This window comes from Rhineura floridana, chromosome 1 (assembly GCF_030035675.1).
Source record: "Rhineura floridana isolate rRhiFlo1 chromosome 1, rRhiFlo1.hap2, whole genome shotgun sequence".
NCBI lineage: Eukaryota > Metazoa > Chordata > Lepidosauria > Squamata > Rhineuridae > Rhineura > Rhineura floridana.
The window spans coordinates 160,098,849-160,117,037 of record NC_084480.1 but is presented as its reverse complement, the minus strand read 5'-3'; the positions used below and the strand labels follow the sequence as shown (position 1 = coordinate 160,117,037).

At 45.9% G+C, this 18,189-nt stretch overlaps 1 protein-coding gene across 3 annotated transcripts in view; it reads left to right on the top strand.

The window, feature by feature from the left end:
* The window catches only part of PRKCSH (protein kinase C substrate 80K-H), a 64,843-nt gene extending 47,439 nt beyond the window's left edge, over positions 1–17,404 (top strand). For all 3 annotated transcript variants that reach the window (XM_061640365.1, XM_061640347.1, XM_061640355.1), the window contains exons 14-18: positions 11,177–11,266; positions 14,715–14,789; positions 15,391–15,490; positions 16,368–16,508; positions 16,805–17,404. In XM_061640365.1, coding sequence (XP_061496349.1) covers positions 11,177–11,266; positions 14,715–14,789; positions 15,391–15,490; positions 16,368–16,499 — 397 coding nt within the window. In that variant the 3' untranslated portion in view covers positions 16,500–16,508; positions 16,805–17,404. The remainder of the gene's footprint in view (positions 1–11,176; positions 11,267–14,714; positions 14,790–15,390; positions 15,491–16,367; positions 16,509–16,804) is intronic.
* Positions 17,405–18,189: the final 785 nt, after the last annotated feature.

The window sequence follows — 18,189 nt, the reverse complement described above, 5'->3', positions numbered from 1 at the left end:
TTCGGAGCCACCCGATCCAAAGCCCCAGTGATCTCCCTATTCCACTCCATCGCCAGGGTTTTGACCAGGCGACCTTCAGTCAGCTCCAAATCACCCAGCGCATTCAGGAATCCCTGAGGTTCCATCAGGTGTCTGGGGCGGACCATCCTAATAGGTCCTTGTCCCCTGCGGAGGGTGTGTGGCATCGAGAAGTCTATATTCACCAGATAGTGATCTGACCGTGACACAGGGTTAGAAGAAACAGACCCCATTTTCAGGGCACTTCCCTCCCCTCCCGAGACAAACACAAGGTCAATCGCATGACCGGCTACATGGGTGGGCCCTATATTACTAAGGTGCAGATCCCATGAAGTCATGGTTTCAATGAAATCCTGAGGGGCTCCCATGAGTGCAGTCTCAGCATGTACGTTAAAATCCCCCACAACCAATAAGTTGGGGGAAAGCACCCACACGCCCGAGACCACCTCGAGCACCTCAGTCAGGGAGTCTGCTGTGCAGCGGGGTGGGCAGTACACAAGTAGAATCCCTAAACTGCCCTTTGGGCCCAACCTCCAGTACATGCAACTTGATCTCATGGAGAGGGGGTCTGGTGAAAACCAAGGATTCCCGATAGATGACTGCCACACACCCTCCCCGTCTACCAATCCTCGGCTGCTGTGCGTATTGGAAACCGGCTGGACACATGGCCTCAAGTATAGGAGCCGAGGCCTCATCCAGCCAGGTCTCCGTAATACATACCAGGTCTGCGTTCTCATCCAAGATCATGTCATGGATGAGCGCTGTTTTTTGTACCACAGACCTGGCGTTACACAACAGCAGTCGAAGATTGGATGGAGTCCTGCATCCCCCAGTTATCTTCTGGTTGTGGACAGGTCCGGAACAAGGGATGGATATTATGCATCTATCCCTTGTTCCCCTATGCTGGCGTGGCCTGCCACTTGCGCTTCTCCAGAATTTGCCGCCTAGCCTTTCAATATCACAGCCCCTCACCCTCTCCACAGTATCCCCCTCCGATCTACACATATCTCCCTCCCTGTTCGTCAATCAGGCAGGCCCGTGCCCTTTGATAACTCTAAATGGAGTCCCGTACCCCAGCGGCCACCCCCACCCTCACCACCCTCCCAGTGATAAGCAACAGGACTGCAGAACCTGGGTTAGAGGAGAGAGAGTGTGACCCTTTAATGCCCTGTCAGTTGGCTTTGTACCAGTTGCATAGCAACTACAATGGAAGGGCCTCTGGCAGACTCCTTGGGCAAGGCCCAGTAGAGGCCATGAGCAACTTCCCTTTACTACTGTCTAGGCTTTCCCTGCCTTACAGACTTGCTGTGTGAATATCCAGAGATCTCGCAATCATTTCACCATCACTTCATCAGTTCTGCCTCATGCTGCCAAACAGATACCTAACAGGATTAATAAGTTCTATTTATTCATCTTGACACTGTTACTAAGTCTACTTGTACCCTCAAGTTAACCGTGTCAAGATGAATAGATAGACCTTATTAATCCTGTTAGGTATCTGTTTGGTGGCATGAGGCACTGAGTGCCCAGTCACCAATTCCAGGGATATGCAACAGCCTTTAAAGGGGGGTGGGGGAGCAATTGTAGTTGGGGAACCTGCTGACTATATTCTTCTTTTAGTAAGGACAGGACAGTTGGTGGACTTGAGATACTGCATCCTGCCTTCCCTGAACAAAACGTTAGGCAGCTCCCCTTGAACAATAGACTTCGAACACACGCATGCATGTGCATTGGTGCCCGCAAATGAGACTCATTGAGTTTTGCACATCCCTTAAAGCGGGGGTGGGGAGCCGTGGCCCCCCATCTACCTCACAACTCCCATCCACCCCAGCCTAGCATGGCTAATGGACAGGGCTGATGAGAGTTGGAGTCTAGCAACATCTGGAGAGCCACAGATTTCTCCATCCCTGTCTTAAAAGTCTGGCCTTAAATTGGCAGCCTCCAAGCTCTGCCCCCCCTCCCCACTTACTATTTGTCATGACCCTGGAAGCCAGTCTTAACTGTTCTGGTACCTCAACAGGGATACTGGAGATGCCTCGGTGACAAGGGGCTATGGAAATTCTACAGTCCAACAGCATACTTGGTACACTGGATCTTGCCGGTGGGCCAGATCTCCCCCACTTTCTGTGGGCCAATTTCGACAGGTAGGAGAGGGCTTCCCATCGTCATTCACAATGACATCAGGCAATCTGTTTCTGTCCACATGGTTTGAAATCAAACTGTGGGCAAAAACATAGCCCATGTGAAACACTATGCGAGGGGCTTTGCTATTCACAGTGCTTCACAAGATCTGACAAACCCCCTTTCTGCTCAGCTGCATTCTTATCTGCCCCATATATCATATCGGGTGGGGCAGGTGGGTGTAGCTTGGCCAAAATGGCCTGGCAGGCCAAATGGGGAGGCCTGGCAGGACTAATTAGACCCATTGGCCAGAGGTTCTCCACACCTTCCGTAGATGAATTCCCCTTGAGGCCTACTTGACCCTGCTTCCTTCCCTGTAAGCTTCAAGCCCCCTGGCCGGCTTTTTGTGTGATTTCCCCAGGCACCTAGTGGTTTGGCTAGGTGATACCCTTGGCTACAGTGGGAGACGTCTTTTCTTCTTCTTCTTTTGTGGTGGTCGTGGGGAGATCCTCTTCCCAGGGCCATTCTCATTTACATGGATCCAGCCTATGTCGTTCTCCTCCCTCCGCCTCCCCTCCACCTGGTCCCCCACTCTCAGCCTAGAGAAGAGTGTGCCATTCTCTCTCCCACTTCTCTGGTGGGAGCTCAGCATGCTGGCGCTCATATGCTTAAAAGGGTCTACGTGAATTCTACTGAGAACCACGTGTGTAATTTAATAAGTTAGAAAGAATGTTTTTTTAAATCCTGTCCTTCTCCCGGCATTCGTGGCTGCTGCTGCTTGCTCCCTTGATGCATCCTCATCTAGAAAGTTAGGGAGGCTTTTATTATTTTACTGTGAAAGTGAGAAGTACTTTGTGCAGGTTTGCTCTAGGGGTCTGAGCCTCACTTTGATTCTACTTGCCATTCAGATTCCATCCTTCCCCCCCCTTTCCTTTCCCAGTCGGGGGAGGGGAGAAGCCAAAAATAAATTTCAAGCTGTCTCCTATTGATTGCATACATAATTATTGCAGTAATCACACCACTCCTGAGTTCTTAGGCTGGGAGGACTTGTGCAGGGAGCAGATGGGAGACCTCAGCATGCTTAGCTGGATTGACCTTGGTGACAGATACCTCATTTAGCTATTGGGGGAGGATGTATTTTCCTGATTTCTGCCCTCTTCTCGATGGAAGGGGGTGCAGATGCACTAAATGGAGCCTGCGGTTTTGGTTATTTCTGGCCCTGTCTTCAGAACCTCTTCACACAACCATTGTGGCATAGTGAAGTGACCACACATTTTTGATGTGAAACATTGTTTTGCAACTACACCCAGTCTAATAACTTGGTGTCATTACCACTTTTTTCCTTTCTCCACTTCATCTTGAGAATGGCTTATGGCCACTTGCAAGTGAGAGGAGTGAATGCAGATTTTGTTGCGATACAGGCTGTTTATCAGGTCAACTAGCCAGTTCTTTCTGGCCAAAAGTTTATAAACCATTTCCTTGATCTGTCCTTGGAACCATCTGTCCTGTTTTTGACAAAGGTTCCACTAGCTTGCTTAGAAATGCTGCAGGAACTTCTCTATCCGGAAGGTGCATGTTAAAATAAATCTTACCTAGCAAACTAGCTATGAAGTGCTTGTCTGAATGCACCTCAAGTAATTTTCTGTCAACCATACCTGTAATTGCTCTTTTAAAAATATTTTGGAAGCAGAATAAAATATACGAATTAAATCTGTGAAAATATTTATTCTGGGCACAGTATTTCAACTTCCTGGGCACTGACTTTGGTAGATTTGTTGGGTGGGGAATATATAGGTGCCTAGGTTGTGGGCATTAAATTCTTTAAGCCCAAAGGTACAGACTACTTTCCTTCAATCAAAGGCTGTCCTGCTCTTTGTGTAGCATAGTGGGAGGGGGAGGGGCTGCCCATAGTGGGAGCTTGATATGACTGAAATCAATGAAGAAGCTCAGGAACACTGCAATATTGTCTCGTTTATTTGTACAAATGTATATGCCACTCAACCTTAAAAGAATTCACTAATAGGCAAAAAAAAAACCTTGTGGTTTAAGAACGTACCTATAGCCATCAGATATTTCTATCAAACTTTAAAAAGCAGGGAAATTGGGCGGCTATAGTGAATGCACCAGGGGAGCAGGAGACCTGACCTCCTCTCTGAGCCCTACAAATATGTCAAAATGCAAACACAATTTGAGGTGGTCTTCTGCAGTCTAATCCACTTCCTGTGTAGCTTGGAAGAATTTGGTAACGTGCCTCTGAGCATATGATGAGTGGTGATAACACCTGCCATCTCCAAAGATGGAGAATTACATTTTTGTATGTTTGTTGGTGTTCTTCTTACTTTACGTCATACCTGTGTTGCTATTGTTTCTACAGAGAATCTAATCTAGAAAACTTTATTTCCCTCATTATTCATCCTAGAAAACTGTGTCAAATTTATTTTTATTAATTTCAAAGCCTTTTTATTGCTCAATGTCGTGATGGTGAAGACAGCCTGTTGTGTTTCAAACTAGAGGTTATGTTCTGTTTCAATTTTGGGTGCATTAACAGTTGAATCTGAAACTAAGGTTTGATGTAAAAGACTGATTACAATTTGTTGCTACTTAAGCAATGACTCTAGCTGTTGGAAAAAACAAACTTAGCCTGCCCAAGATGCATGTTTTCAGCCTGCTATGCTTAAACTACTCCACTTAAGGAAAGGTGGGCATGGTCAATTAAAAACATAGAGCACACCTAGAAATTTGCTAGAATATATTTCACCTCCCACTGTTTTATCTTGTGCAAACTGAGACACTCCTCATGTCCACTGGAGATTATTCTGCAGAATAGTCAGTGCCATTATTCCACAATTGTTTTTGGAGTTTCTTAGTGCTTATCAAATTTGCAGATGATACAAAATTGGGGGGCATAGCTAATACCGTGGAAGACAGAAACAAAATTTAAAGGGACCTTGATAGGCTGGAGCAGTGGGCTGAAAACAACAGAATGCAATTCAACAGGGATAAATGCAAAGTTCTACACTTAGGAAAAAGAAACCAAATGCACAGTTTTAAGATGGGGAATACTTGGCTCAGCAGTACGACATGTGAGAAGGATCTTGGAGTTGTCGTTGATCACAGGCTGAATATGAGCCAACAGTGTGATGTGGCTGCAAAAAAGGCAAATGCTATATTAGGCTGCATTAACAGAAGTACCCAGCATATGCTGGGGGGTAAAGAAGGGCCAGGGAAGGAACTGGTAATCCCACCCCATATATACGGTCTGCCTAGTAAACGTCGCAAGACGTCACCCTAAGAGTCGGAAACAACTCGCACTACAAGTGCGGGGACACCTTTACCTTTTAACAGAAGTATAGTTTCCAGATCGCGTGAAGTATTAGTTCCCCTCCATTCAGCACTGGTTAGGCCTCATCTTGAATACTGCATCCAGTTCTGGTCTCCATACTTCAAGAAGGATGCAGACAGGTTCAGAGGAGGGCAAGAAAGATGATCAGGGGACTGGAAACAAAGCCCTATGAGGAGAGATTGAAAGAACTGGGCATGTTTAGCCTGGAGAAGAGAAGACTGAGGGGAGATATGATAGCACTCTTTAAGTACATGAAAGGTTCTCACATAGGGTCAGGGCCGGGATCTCTTCTCAATCGTCCCAGAGTGCAGGACACGGAATAATGGGCTCAAGTTGTAGGAAGCCAGATTTCGACTGGACATCAGGAAAAACCTCCTAACTATGAGAGCCATACAACAATGGAATCAATTACCTACACAGGTAGTGGGCTCTCTGACACTGGAGGCATTCAAGAGGCAACTGGACAGCCATCTGTCGGAAATGCTTTGATTTGGATTCCTGCATTGCGCAGGGGGTTGGACTTGATGGCCTTGTAGGCCCCTTCCAACTCTACTATTATATGATTCTATGTATATTTTGCAAAGTGTTGGTGTGTTTCACATATTCACAGAAACGGAAGCAAAAGAAAATGATTTACTATAGGAAACTTCACTAAAATTGCAAAGTAAATCAGACATATTTAAAGTGACTGAACTATATCAACTGTATCTTAATATTGTTGCTTCCTCCCTGCTAAAACAAGGTCAGCACAGGACATATCTTCTTTCTATTATTTGGGCTGATTGCAGGTGTTGCCACCACTCACCCTATGCTCAGAGGCACATGTTACCAAATTCTTCCAAGCTACACAGGAAGTAGATTGGACTGTGAAAGACCAAGCCCAATCGTGTTTGCATTTTGACAAATTTGTAGGGCAGTACAATATCTCAGAGAGGTCAGGTCTCCTGCTCCCCTGGTGCATTCACTGTAGCTGCCCAATTTCCCTGCTTTTTAAAGTTTGACAGAAATATCTGTTGCCAATAGGTATATTCTTAAATTGCAAGGTTTTTTGCCTATTATTGAATTTCTCTGGTTTTTAATCCGGGAGGTAAGAAATGGGATCCTGTGCAAGTTTGCTGAGAATGGATTGATCATTTGCATGCTTATTGAGTTCACTGGGATTTATTCTCCTGCAATCATGCTTAGGATAGGTGAAACTGACCACAGGGGATGGAGGGGGGGGGAGGAGGAGGGGAGGAGAGGAGGGGGAGGGGAGCAGGCAGGAGGGGGAGGGGAGGAAGAGGGCAGGTTTGATCATTTGCATGTTTATTGAGTTTAGTGGGATTTACTCCTGTGCAATCATGCTTGGGATAGGTAAAACTGACTGGGGAGGGAGGGCTTGAGTGGGCAGGGGAGGAGGAAGAAGGAAGGGAGGTGGGAGAGGAGAGTGGAAGGAGGGGAAAGACAGGTCTGAGTATTTGAATGTGTATTGAGTTCAATGGGATTTACTTCCATGCAGTCATGGTTAGGATAGATTAAACTGAAGGGGGAGGGGGGGAGAGAGAAGGAGAAAGAGAGGGGAGCAGAAGGAGGAGATTAGAAGGGGAGGGGCAAAGGAAGGGGCAGGGAAGTGGCAAAAGGGAGGTGATGGAAGGAGGAGGAGAGGGCAGGTTTGATCATTTGCATGCTTATTGAGTTCAATGGGATTTACTCCTGTGTAATCATGCGCCTCCGTGGCACAGAGTGGTAAGCGGCGGTAACGCAGCTGAAGCTCTGCTCACGGCCGGAGTTCGATTCCAACGGAAGGAGGAAGTCGAATTTCCGGTAAAAGGGGGGCGAGGTCCACTCAGCCTTCCATCCATTTGTGGTCGGTAAAATGAGTACCCAGCACATGCTGGGGGGGTAAAGAAAGGCTGGGGAAGGAACTGGCAATCCCACCCCATATATACTGTCTGCCTAGCAAACGTCGCAAGACTTCACCCTAAGAGTCGGAAATGACTCGCGCTATAAGTGCGGGGACACCTTTACCTTTTTTTAATCATGCTTAAGATAGGTAAAACTGACTATGGGGGGAGGGGGAGGAGGAGATTGGAAGGGGATGGGAAGGGAGGGGGCAAGAGGAGGGAGGGAGGAGAGTGGGTTTGATCATTTGCATACTTTTTTAGTTCAGTGGGATTTATTTCTGTGCAATCATGTTTAGGATAGTTGAAACTGACCTATGGGAGGGGCGGGGTGGAGGAGGGGAGGGGAGGAAATTGGGTGGGTGGGCACTGGGCAGAGGGGAAGCCCCTTTCCTTTCCAAAAGGAAAGCGTTGTAAACAGTATCATTCTTTTTCAGGGTTTCCCCCACCTTTTTATTCTACAGCAGGCACATGTAGCCTCCCACCCAAATTTAAACCAAAGCTGTCCCTGGCCACATCCACACCAGACCTTTATTTCACTTTAGATAGGCATGGCTTCTCTCAAAGAATGCTGGGAAGTGTAGATAGTGAAGGGTGCTGAGAGTTACTAGGAGATGCTCTCTTCCCCTCACAGAGCTTCAGTCAGTGGCTGACTGTTAAACCATTCTGGCCAATGGAGCTCTGTCAGACAATAGGAGTATCCTCTCAGCACCCTTCACAAGCTACACTTACCAGGATTCATGACTGTCTAAAGTGAAATAAAGATCTGGTGTGGGTGTGGCCCCCTGATTAGCTAAGCCAAGCAGCTGTGAGTCTGGCTTTTAGAACACTGACAGTTGGTTCTTACTGAGCATGCCTGACATTATCATTGAGTTCAATGTAAAATTTCTTAAAATAATTAAGAGTATGGGGCAAGGTCAGTAATAGGATTACATGTACTCAGTGAACACAGCTGATTTTTAATTAATTTCAACAAATTATGAGAATTCTGAAAGAGAAAAGTCAAAAAGGGGTCTGGGTTTTTTCTCTTTTTACAGTTTGAACTCTCAATTCTCCCTGACTGTTTTGTGTATCACCATGAAAATTTAGAGGGTTGTTAAGCAAGTGTTTGAGTTCAGGACTATACATTTTATAAGGTTTTGTTTTGAAATGAGCTTATGAGAAGCATCAGAATGGCATGCGGGGGTATTTTCCATTTAACATTGCGGAATGCGAAAAATCCACGCTGGCTATAGTGTACAGCCACCCTTGTGGCTGTAGAATACAAAGACATTACACATCAACAAATTCGATATATCAAATATATAAAATACAAATTTCCACAGGGAGTAATACAGTGCTGGGTCACATGAGGAAAAGTTTGCTTCAACAACAAAAAATGTTTAGCAACTGTCTGAAGTGGCCATCAGTATTTCTTGATAGGGTAGGTCTAGCACAGTGGTGGTGAACCTGGTTCCTTCCAGATGTTGCTGGACTCCAACTCCAGCCAGCATGGCCAGTAGTCAGGAAGGATGGGAATTATAGTCCAGAAACATCTGGAAGGTCCACGGGTTCCTTCATCCCTGACCTAGCAGGATCTTTGTCCCTCTGGAGCGAATTCCATTCCAGAACTTATGAAGACAGAGAGGTTGCAATCCTGACAACAGGCTCTGGTTTCCTGAGAGTCATTAAACTGCTTTTATGCTGAGCTGGAGTACTTATAAGTGTAAATTATCACAGCTAAGACCTAGTTGTTCCAGAGGTTGAACTTTAGATGGCAGGTAGGAGCTCACATGACTCTGCACATAGAAAACTAGCAAATCAAGGAGGCTAGGTGAGAACTCTTCTTTTTGATATGTTAGTTTTGGTTTTCAGAGAAGTGGGGGAGTATGGAGGAACATTCAGTCATATGAGCCACTCCCTGGACACACACCAGCCATCTGAAGTGATGCAGCCAAAATGCATGTTTATCCGCTCAGGGAAAACTAGGCCTCAAAGAGCAGGTGCAAAGGAAGAGCTTTAATTGAAGCCCCTCTTCAGAATTGGCCCCACATGGGGCATTTCCCATCCAGCCACAGCTCAGCCGTAGTTGCAGTACACACGGCCCTTCCCCACCCCAGGGAGATCTCTGGTTTATCCCATTAGGAAGGCTTTTAGGGGGTGTAGGGCTTGGAGAAAATGTGTTAGCTAAGTAAACAGCTAATGGAAGTCTGGAGTCACAGCTGAGATCTGTTTGGTTGGTGTGTGCTTTTGAAGTGGTTTTTTTTAAGTTCTATTTTATGTTAAGGTAATGAAAGGCACCTTCATTTTCCCTTCTAAAGGAAGAAAGATGTTTTCCAGTCCCTTTTTATTTAGGGTTCCTACCCACCCTTTCCTCAAAAGGTGACCATTTTTATTTGTCTCTATCCTTGCGTCAGTCTCACACGTTCTCGCTTACAGCTATTCCATCTTCATGGGTTGGGGCAGAGAAGCGGCACGGTTCTGAGGCTAAGACTGGGTTAGAACCTCTTGGCGCGTTCTGCCACAACAGACTGTAGACTTTGACTACCTGTGTGTCCAAAGAAGGGCAAAGAGGGCATGAGTCCTTTGGAAGAATGAAGAACATAGTTGGCTACCCAGTGGAGCACAGAGGGAGGAGGATTCCTTCCTGAAAGCCATGTTGATATGGCTGGGGGCAAAGTGGCTGCTAGGACAGATCCTTTATTAAACAGCTTTGCATCTCTCTGTGTTCCTGGGAGAGAGACCCGTAATTAGCAGTAGTCTTGGTGACAGGGTGGTAACCATGGGATCCAGCCTCCCCAACCAGTCCCTTTGCTGCTGTGTGGGGTCCCCCAGGCGGCAGGCAGATAAGGGCAAGGAACTAAGAAAGCCACTTAAGAAAGGATTTGGGAAAAGGCCATTGACCCCGCCATAGGCTGGACCTTTCTCCAGTTTGGGGGGGGGCAGCAACAGGTTGATGCCAGGTACCCCTTGACTCACGGCGATGGATGGCGTAAGGGGCCTGTGTGCAAGCCAGCCTTCCTCTCTAAGCTTCTCCGTGTTGGCAGCTTGGGAAGAGCTCTACCGCAATGGGGAAGCACATCGCTCTGCATCTTCCCTGCAGAATCTTGAAAGTTCTTGCCAGTCAGGTTGACTTTTTAAATCTTTCGTAAAATGAGGCAATTTGTGAGAAGAGTATTGCATTTGCCATCTTTCCCTTGCTTAAGCAAATCTTCTGGCTTTGTGGAATAATACATGGTTTGAGGTGAGGTGAGGGTTCTCTCCTCAGAATGCACATATCCCACAAAGGCTTTCCTTGATTGTAGAAGCAGTCCTCCTTCTCATACTTCATCCTTGTTAATTCTGCTACCCCTCCCTGAAAAGGATGTTATGAAACTTCTCCATAGAAAAAGTCAGTAAGAGGCTGCTTGTTTGTTTTATTTATTTTAAATTTCTGTCCTATACATCTGCTCCTTATGCAAAAATTTAAAATCACAGTATCATATAAAATCAGTCAGTCAGTTAAAATAGCAAACATACATTTCCTTCCTTTTTTGTCTCGGAGCCAAAAGCCACATACTTCACCATATTTTGTTGTATTCACTAAATAGCAGAAAATCCGAAGTATGAACGCAGCTTTAGGGCTCAGAAATTCTCAGTGCTTTTTTTTAAAAGAAGGGGTTGGTAAGGAGGCTGGGTTACTTTTGCTTTTTGAGCAAAGCATCCGTCTTATATTTCTGTTAAAATTGGCCCAGCAACATTCCAATAACCCTTATTCAGTAAAATGGCTTGTTAGCCTATGTGCAGTTTTTTCATTTAACAATGTCTCTCTCTTCCCCTTCTCTGCCCTTCCCAGGAGCCTGGAGAAAGAGATCTCCTTTGCTTTTGGACCCCACGGTGAATTTTCTTACCTCTATGGCCAGTGCTATGAGCTCACCACTAATGAGTAGGTGCCTGTGTCCCTTACTTTACTATCTGTTGCCTCCAGGGAGTGGATCTCTTCTCTCTGCTCAGCCCTCTGACATCTGGAATGCTGTCTTTGGGTTATATGTCTTATAAGCCATCATTGCAGTAGCTGTTGCAAAGTGCAATTCTTCTAGACCAGGTGGGTGGTCCCACCCACCTATCAGAGTTGGCTCACTGAATGTGGGGAGATGACAGTCTGACCCACTGGGCCAAAAAGGTCCCCCACCCCTATTCTAGACTAAAGGCAAGCATTAATCAGAAGGAAATTGGATTTCTTCCATAAAATTTACTTGGTAGTATGGCAAAGCCCTCTAGAAGAAACTGGCTAACTTTTGGCATGCTTTCAAGGTGAGGAGAAAAGCACCCCTTCAGAATCAGAGCTGGAAGGTCCTGAGGGGAACCAGGGCCCCAGTTTTGATTTAGGAAGTTAAGGCTCCCTCAGAGTTTTTTTTACACTAGGTCTGCAGCAAGTTGATTCTCTGGTCAGTCATCAGAGAAGAGATGCTGTTCTTTGATTTAGACATACAATGCCTTGCAAAAGTACTCAGACCCCTGACCAGTGCTCTCATATTACCGAATTACAAATGGTACATTGTGATTTCGTTCTGTATATTTTATTTTGAAATACTGAAACTCAAAATCAATTATTGTAAGGTGACATTGGTTTTATGTTGGGAAATGTTTGTAAGAAACATACTGCTTGCATAAGTATTTAACCCACACACATTAATACTTGGTAGAACCACCTTTTGCTGCAATAACAGCTTTAAGTCTTTTGGGGTAGATATGTACCAGCTTTGCACACAATGTTGGAGGGATTTTGGCCCATTCTTCTTGGCAGATTCTCTCCATGTCATTCCGGTTGGTTGGACGTTGCTTGTGGACTACAATTGTCAAAGTGCACCACAGAGTCTCAATGGTATTGCAATCAGGACTTTGACTGGGCCACTGTAGGACATTCACCTTTTTGCTCTTGAGCCACTCCAATGTTGCTTTGGCCTTGTGCTGGGGATCATTGTCCTGCTAAAAAGTGAATTTCCTCCCATGCTCCAGTTTTTTAGTGGACCGAGGCAGGTTCTCTTGCAGCATTACCCTGTATTTTGCACCATCCATTCTTCCTTCAATTTTAACAAGATGCCCAGTCCCTGCTGATGAGAAGTATCCCCACAGCATGATGCTACCACCATCATACTTCACTGTAGATATGGTGTGTCTTGAGGCATGGGCAGTGTTAGGTTTGTGCCACACATAGCTCTTTGAGTTTTGGCCAAAAAGCTCTATCTTGGTCTCATCTGACCATAAAGCCTTTTCCACATCGCAGCTGGGGGCACTCTCATGCTTTCTAGCAAACTCTGGGTGTGCTTTCTGATGGTACATTTTGAGTAACAGCTTCTTTCTTGCCACCGTCCCATACAGGTCAGTATTATGCAGAGTTCTCAGTATGGTTGACTGATGCACCATTACTCCACTCCAAGCCACTGAACTCTGTAGCTCCTTCAAAGTGATTGTTGGCCTCTCTATGGCTTCTCTCACAAGTCTCCTTGTTTGAGAGCTGAGTTTTGAGGGATGGCCATTTCTTGGCAGTGCCTGGGTGGTGTGATGCAGCTTCCACTTCCTGATTATTGATCCAGCTGTACTCACTGGGATATCCAAACACTTGGATATTATTTTGTACCCTTTTCATAATCTATACATTTGTAGTACATTATCTCTCACTTCTGTAGAATGCTCTTTGGTGTTCATTTTCCTTCAGATCCACAGTCTGATCAATGATGCTTCAACAGTGGGGTTTTTATCCTGACAATGTGACAGCAACTTTAATGGTTCACAGGTGGAGGCCAATGGTAAGGTAATTGTGTCCTCGATAGGGCAATTTCTTTCCTCTGTAAACTGGGAGCTTCCACAGCACAGGGGTTGAATACTCATGCAAGCAACATGTTTCAGTTTATGTTTCATACAAACATTTCCCAACGTAAAACCAATGTCACCATACAATAATTGATTTTGAGTTTCAGTGTTTCAAAATAAAATATACAGAACGAAATTAAAACGTACCATTTGAGATAATATGAGAGCATTGGTCAGGGGTCCGATTACTTTTACAAGGCACTGTAAATAACTGCTTTTGAATGTGTATTTATAGCATCTAAACTGGATCTTGGATTGGGGGTTAAGCTTTGGTTTGGGTCAAAGGTGTTCCCCATTATCTTGGAAGATGCCAGGAGCTCAGATGCCTTCTGGCCACGGTGTTGGTGAATGGGCAGGATAGTTTTGAAGGGCCAGTGAATGTTCTTAAGATGCTTGCAATTCCTTTAGAACAAGGGTGGGGAGCCTGTGGCCCCCTAGGTGGACTTCAACTCCTTTTGGGCTAGGACAGCATTGCCAGTTGCCAGGGATGGTGGGAGGTGTGGGCCCTTTTAAGGCCCTATTCCCAATTGGGCTCCCTTCGTGCCATGGGCTGTACAATGGGAAATGTCTTGCGGGGAGGGGGCTTGGGGATAAGCAGGACTTCTTGAAGGAAGCGTTTTGAAAGGCATCAGCCTGCTTTCTCAGACGACGAAGCAGGAGAGTGTTATCTTTTAAAGCTCCCAACAAGTAAACCAGGTAGTGCAGTCTTTGCCAACCTAGTGCTAGCCAGATGTTTTGGACCACCAAAGCCCCACCCAGCATAGCTGCCCACCTGTAAATCACCTTATGTCACCATGATGTTTCCCCTTTTGCAATCCTGCTTGACATCAAGCTGATCTGCAAAGGAAAATATGTTTCTTCGCCCTCACGGTTTGATTTTTTGCCAGGAACTGGCAATTGGAGCCAATTCCTGATTCAAATTCAGTGCTGAATGCGAGCACTGTTTGCATCAGGGATTGGCTCCACTTGGAAGCACTGATGAAGAACTCCTGAGTAGAGAAGATCCCAGTGGGGCTTGCATTTGGTGCCACATTTCAGAAGTGCCAAATGCAAGGGCTGCATTTAATGCAGAGAGAGCCATCCCTGACTTAGTGAGTCTTTTAGCTGATGTTAAAGGTCATAGGGACAAGATCTAGAAGGAGGGGCTGTACTCATGGGAAAGAAATTAATTCCCTGCTCCAATGTCAATTTCTAAATTTTAAGTGGAAACTACTGAAATGTTTTCACATTTTTCTGCACTTTCCCAGAATTGTTGCACAAAGTTGTATTCTGCATATTTTGGTGGGAAGCTTGTCTTATACATTCTTAAATCTCTGCTGTTGACAGCAAAAGAATCATGGAAGAAAGAGCTAGATTGGGGCCTAGTCTTCTTCCTGCCGTGCTCTCTCATTTTTTCAAACCCTGTCCACATATTTTGCTTTGGGTGCCATTGTTTTAGGAGCCAGGTCTAATTATCATGATTGCCAGACATATGGCACACAGGTCTCATAGATCTCTTTTGTGCTCTTTTCCCTCCTCAGATATATTTATCGCCTCTGTCCCTTCAACAGAGTGTCTCAGAAACCCAAGCACAGCGGCTCTGAGACCAGCCTTGGGTAAGAGGCTCTGCTGTTCCAGGAATCCACACTTTTCATAACAGTCTAATGTCCCTTGCCTCCCGAGCTGAACAGGGAGATGTTGTGATGTAGTGGCTAGGAAGAGCTGGGAATCAGGACGTGCCTAGTTTGAATTTTGCCTGTGCCTTCAGAGCGCTAGGTGGCCTTAGGCAAGCCTTGGTGTCCTTCCCCACAATTGGCAGTTTGGAGTGGTGATATTGACCTATCTTACAGGGTTGTTCTAATGATTACAACCATGATAATATATTTTAGGCATTCGGGATAATATAAAGTATTATATAAATGTTAATCGTTATTACCACAAGTGTGAATAATGACACTGCCCCTTAGCATTAGTCAGGATAAGAATATCTTTCTAATTAGAAACTGGGAAGGAAACCTCATATGGGTGGTGTGAGACTTTTAAAACATAACTGGATCCTCTCGAACTGTATGTGTGGTGCCATCTCCTCACCCCTGAAACCAGCAGGCTCTGGAGTGGATTCCTCCTGAAGAGAAGGGCCTTGTTCGGGTTCTAACCTTTTCCTGAGATTGGCAGGAGCTTCTTTGGATGCTCTGACTTGTCTTGCTTCCTTTTCAGCACGTGGGGTTCCTGGATTGGTCCAGGTGATAATAAATTCAGCGTCATGAAATATGAGCATGGGACAGGCTGCTGGCAAGGCCCCAACCGATCCACTATAGTAAGTGATTCAGGTAGTCCCAAGATCAGCAAGTTTGGTTGGCTGACAAGCAAGATGCAGCAGCCTTTCCAGGCCCCCATCGGCAGAGTGTCCTGTCTCCTAGCAGGCAACATACCGAGCATCCCTATCTGCAGGATGGGAGAAGCATTTTGACTTCAGGCACAAAAAAATCCCTTGTACAAAGAAAACCAGCATGTCAAGGAGAAATGTTCAGCATAGCCTTCCCTTTGGTGTGCTTTTTCATTTTATGTGCAGGGAGGGGAGGCATTGAAACAGTCATTGAAAGACATTGAAACCCCATCTGCATCCTGAAGTGTTACAGTCCAGGAAAAGTGTTACAGAGTGGGTCAGCACTGGGGGAATCAATGAGGTGTGTTGGTTTGAAGTGGTGATTCCTTAAGGAATAGGATTTTCTCATTCAGGGTGCAGCTGTGCATCACTTACCTAAGTCACTTGGGTTGCCTCCAGCCCTGGAACTTGGTTATGTTCTATTAACATCAGCAACTTCATTCCCCTTAAGTGTGCTTTCTATCAATGAGAGCCAGTTATTGGACAAGTTGGGGAGCTCAAATGATTGTGTGAAGCCTGCTGGGTCACTTACCTTCCCCCTCTCCCAGCCTTATCTACCTTATTTTTTATAGGTTGTGAGGATAAAATGGGAAGAATCCCATATATACCATGTGGAGCTCCTTGGAGGAAGGGTGGGGTACAAATGTGATAGGGAGCCAGTCATGTTGAATCTTGCAGTAAAACAGTGAAGGGGAGTTGAGGTTGGAAGCCAAGTCTGTCTGTATGCTCTGTGGTTTTTAAGGACCCAGTGCTGAACTCCATAGTGAATAGAGTTAAGAGCCACTGTCCTGATTTCTGTTCCATCAAGGTGAAGCTTTCATGTGGCAAGGAGACAGTGGTCCTATCAACAGCAGAGCCCAGCCGCTGTGAGTACTTAATGGAGTTTGTCACCCCAGCAGCCTGCCATGAGCCAAAAGACCTCAATCATGATGAACTCTGAGACTCACAGGTGAGTTCCATCAGCAAGTCCCAACCCCCATTCACTCAAAATGGACAATAGTTGTGGGCACTTAGTGAACATGGAAGGAAAGCCAGTGGGAGAGGGCAAACGGTTCTTTGAGTAGGACCCAACTTCCTTGTTGGGTGTCATTAGGAGGGCAAAATGTGCCCACTTGGAGATCAGACCATTTGGGAAGTGGCAGCCCTCCCTGCTCCTTTCTGCTTCAAACCCCTATTTGATGTATTCAGTAAGGTGCCAGCTCTGTTCCCTTGGGTGATTGTCCATCTGCCATTTTGTTCTTGCAGGTGTGCAAAAGAGCCATTGCCACTGGGGCCAGATTCTAATCTGCATAATTCCAAGAAACATTGCAGAGTTATTTTTTTTGTCCCAGGGGCTCACCCTCATGGACTTTCCCACATGGATCCCAATCCCAACATCCTTTCTCCACTGTTTGCGTTGCTCTGCCCCAATGGACTGAGGGGTTTTTAAGTACTTGTGTTGACCCTTCTGAATACTGGGAACGGAGTCTCTGCAGGGCACCACTTGCCCAGACCATACACAACACACATGACTGCTCAGCTGCTTGGACATTATCTTGCTGGAGAGAAGGCTTCCTTTGCTTCTTACGGTCACTGTTTTGTGGAGGAAGAGCAGCTATTTTTCAACCACAGAGAGACCTCAGGCCTTCCTGAAGTGCTCTCTCCTGCCAGCCTTTTGTTCTGAGCCAGATTTCCACTCAGTCTGAGACTTTGCACAGGTGAAGGAAGAAGACTGGAAAAAGAAGAACCTGCTATTTACTTTGCCTCCTGCACTGCCAGCTGCAGCCTGTTTTTTTATCTACTGTTCCATGTTGAACTCTTATTAAAAAAAGAAAAAAGCCCTTCCAATAAACATCTCTGACTGTGGCATCAAAGGTGAGATTTGTGGGGGAATTTGGTTGTATTGAAGAGGTACTGTAAAATGGGAGTGGCACAACATGGCCTGTTTTTAGGTTTGCCTTCAGTTCATGCCGCTAATATCAGTTGCCCTTATATATGTCATATGTCTCTTCTTCCAACGTCTTGTGGAAAGCACCCAGGGTGGGGACTGCAGGGATTAAAATCAAGAGATCCTCTTCCTCTCCCCCACCCTCATTCCTTGGGGTACTGGGCCTCCCAGCTCTGCCATGCTTCTCTGGATTGGGGGAGGGCAATCCTGGTGCTTTTCACCTGCTCCCCTTGATTGCTGTCAAAGCCTAACCATTTCCATAACAAAAGGGGCACTCCTCTCCCAGCCACCATTGTTTCCCATCTGAGCCGCTCTCCAAAAAGGCATCTGCTACTTGCCTGGGGGGTCTGACAAAAGGCCCCTTTGGTGACGGGGGATATATTTACTGTAGGGTTCAGCCTTCCTTGGGCAAAGAGGATAAGCATATGGTGGGGGGGGCATACTGTACCTATCCCCCCTACTTAGTCTTTCCTTGGGGGGGAGAAATTATTTCTCCCCACCCCATCAGATGACATGAATTTCCACTGGTGAGAGCAGACTTTAAATGGAAGCATCTGCTCTCCAACCACTTCTCAGCTGGTTTGTGCGTACCCCCCTCAGTTACCTCGTTTGGATCAAATTCTCTGGTTAAATAAAGGATGTTGGGTGGGAATCGTCCATACTCCACCCCCTACAAGCACAGTACATCTTTTGCCTTTTTCTG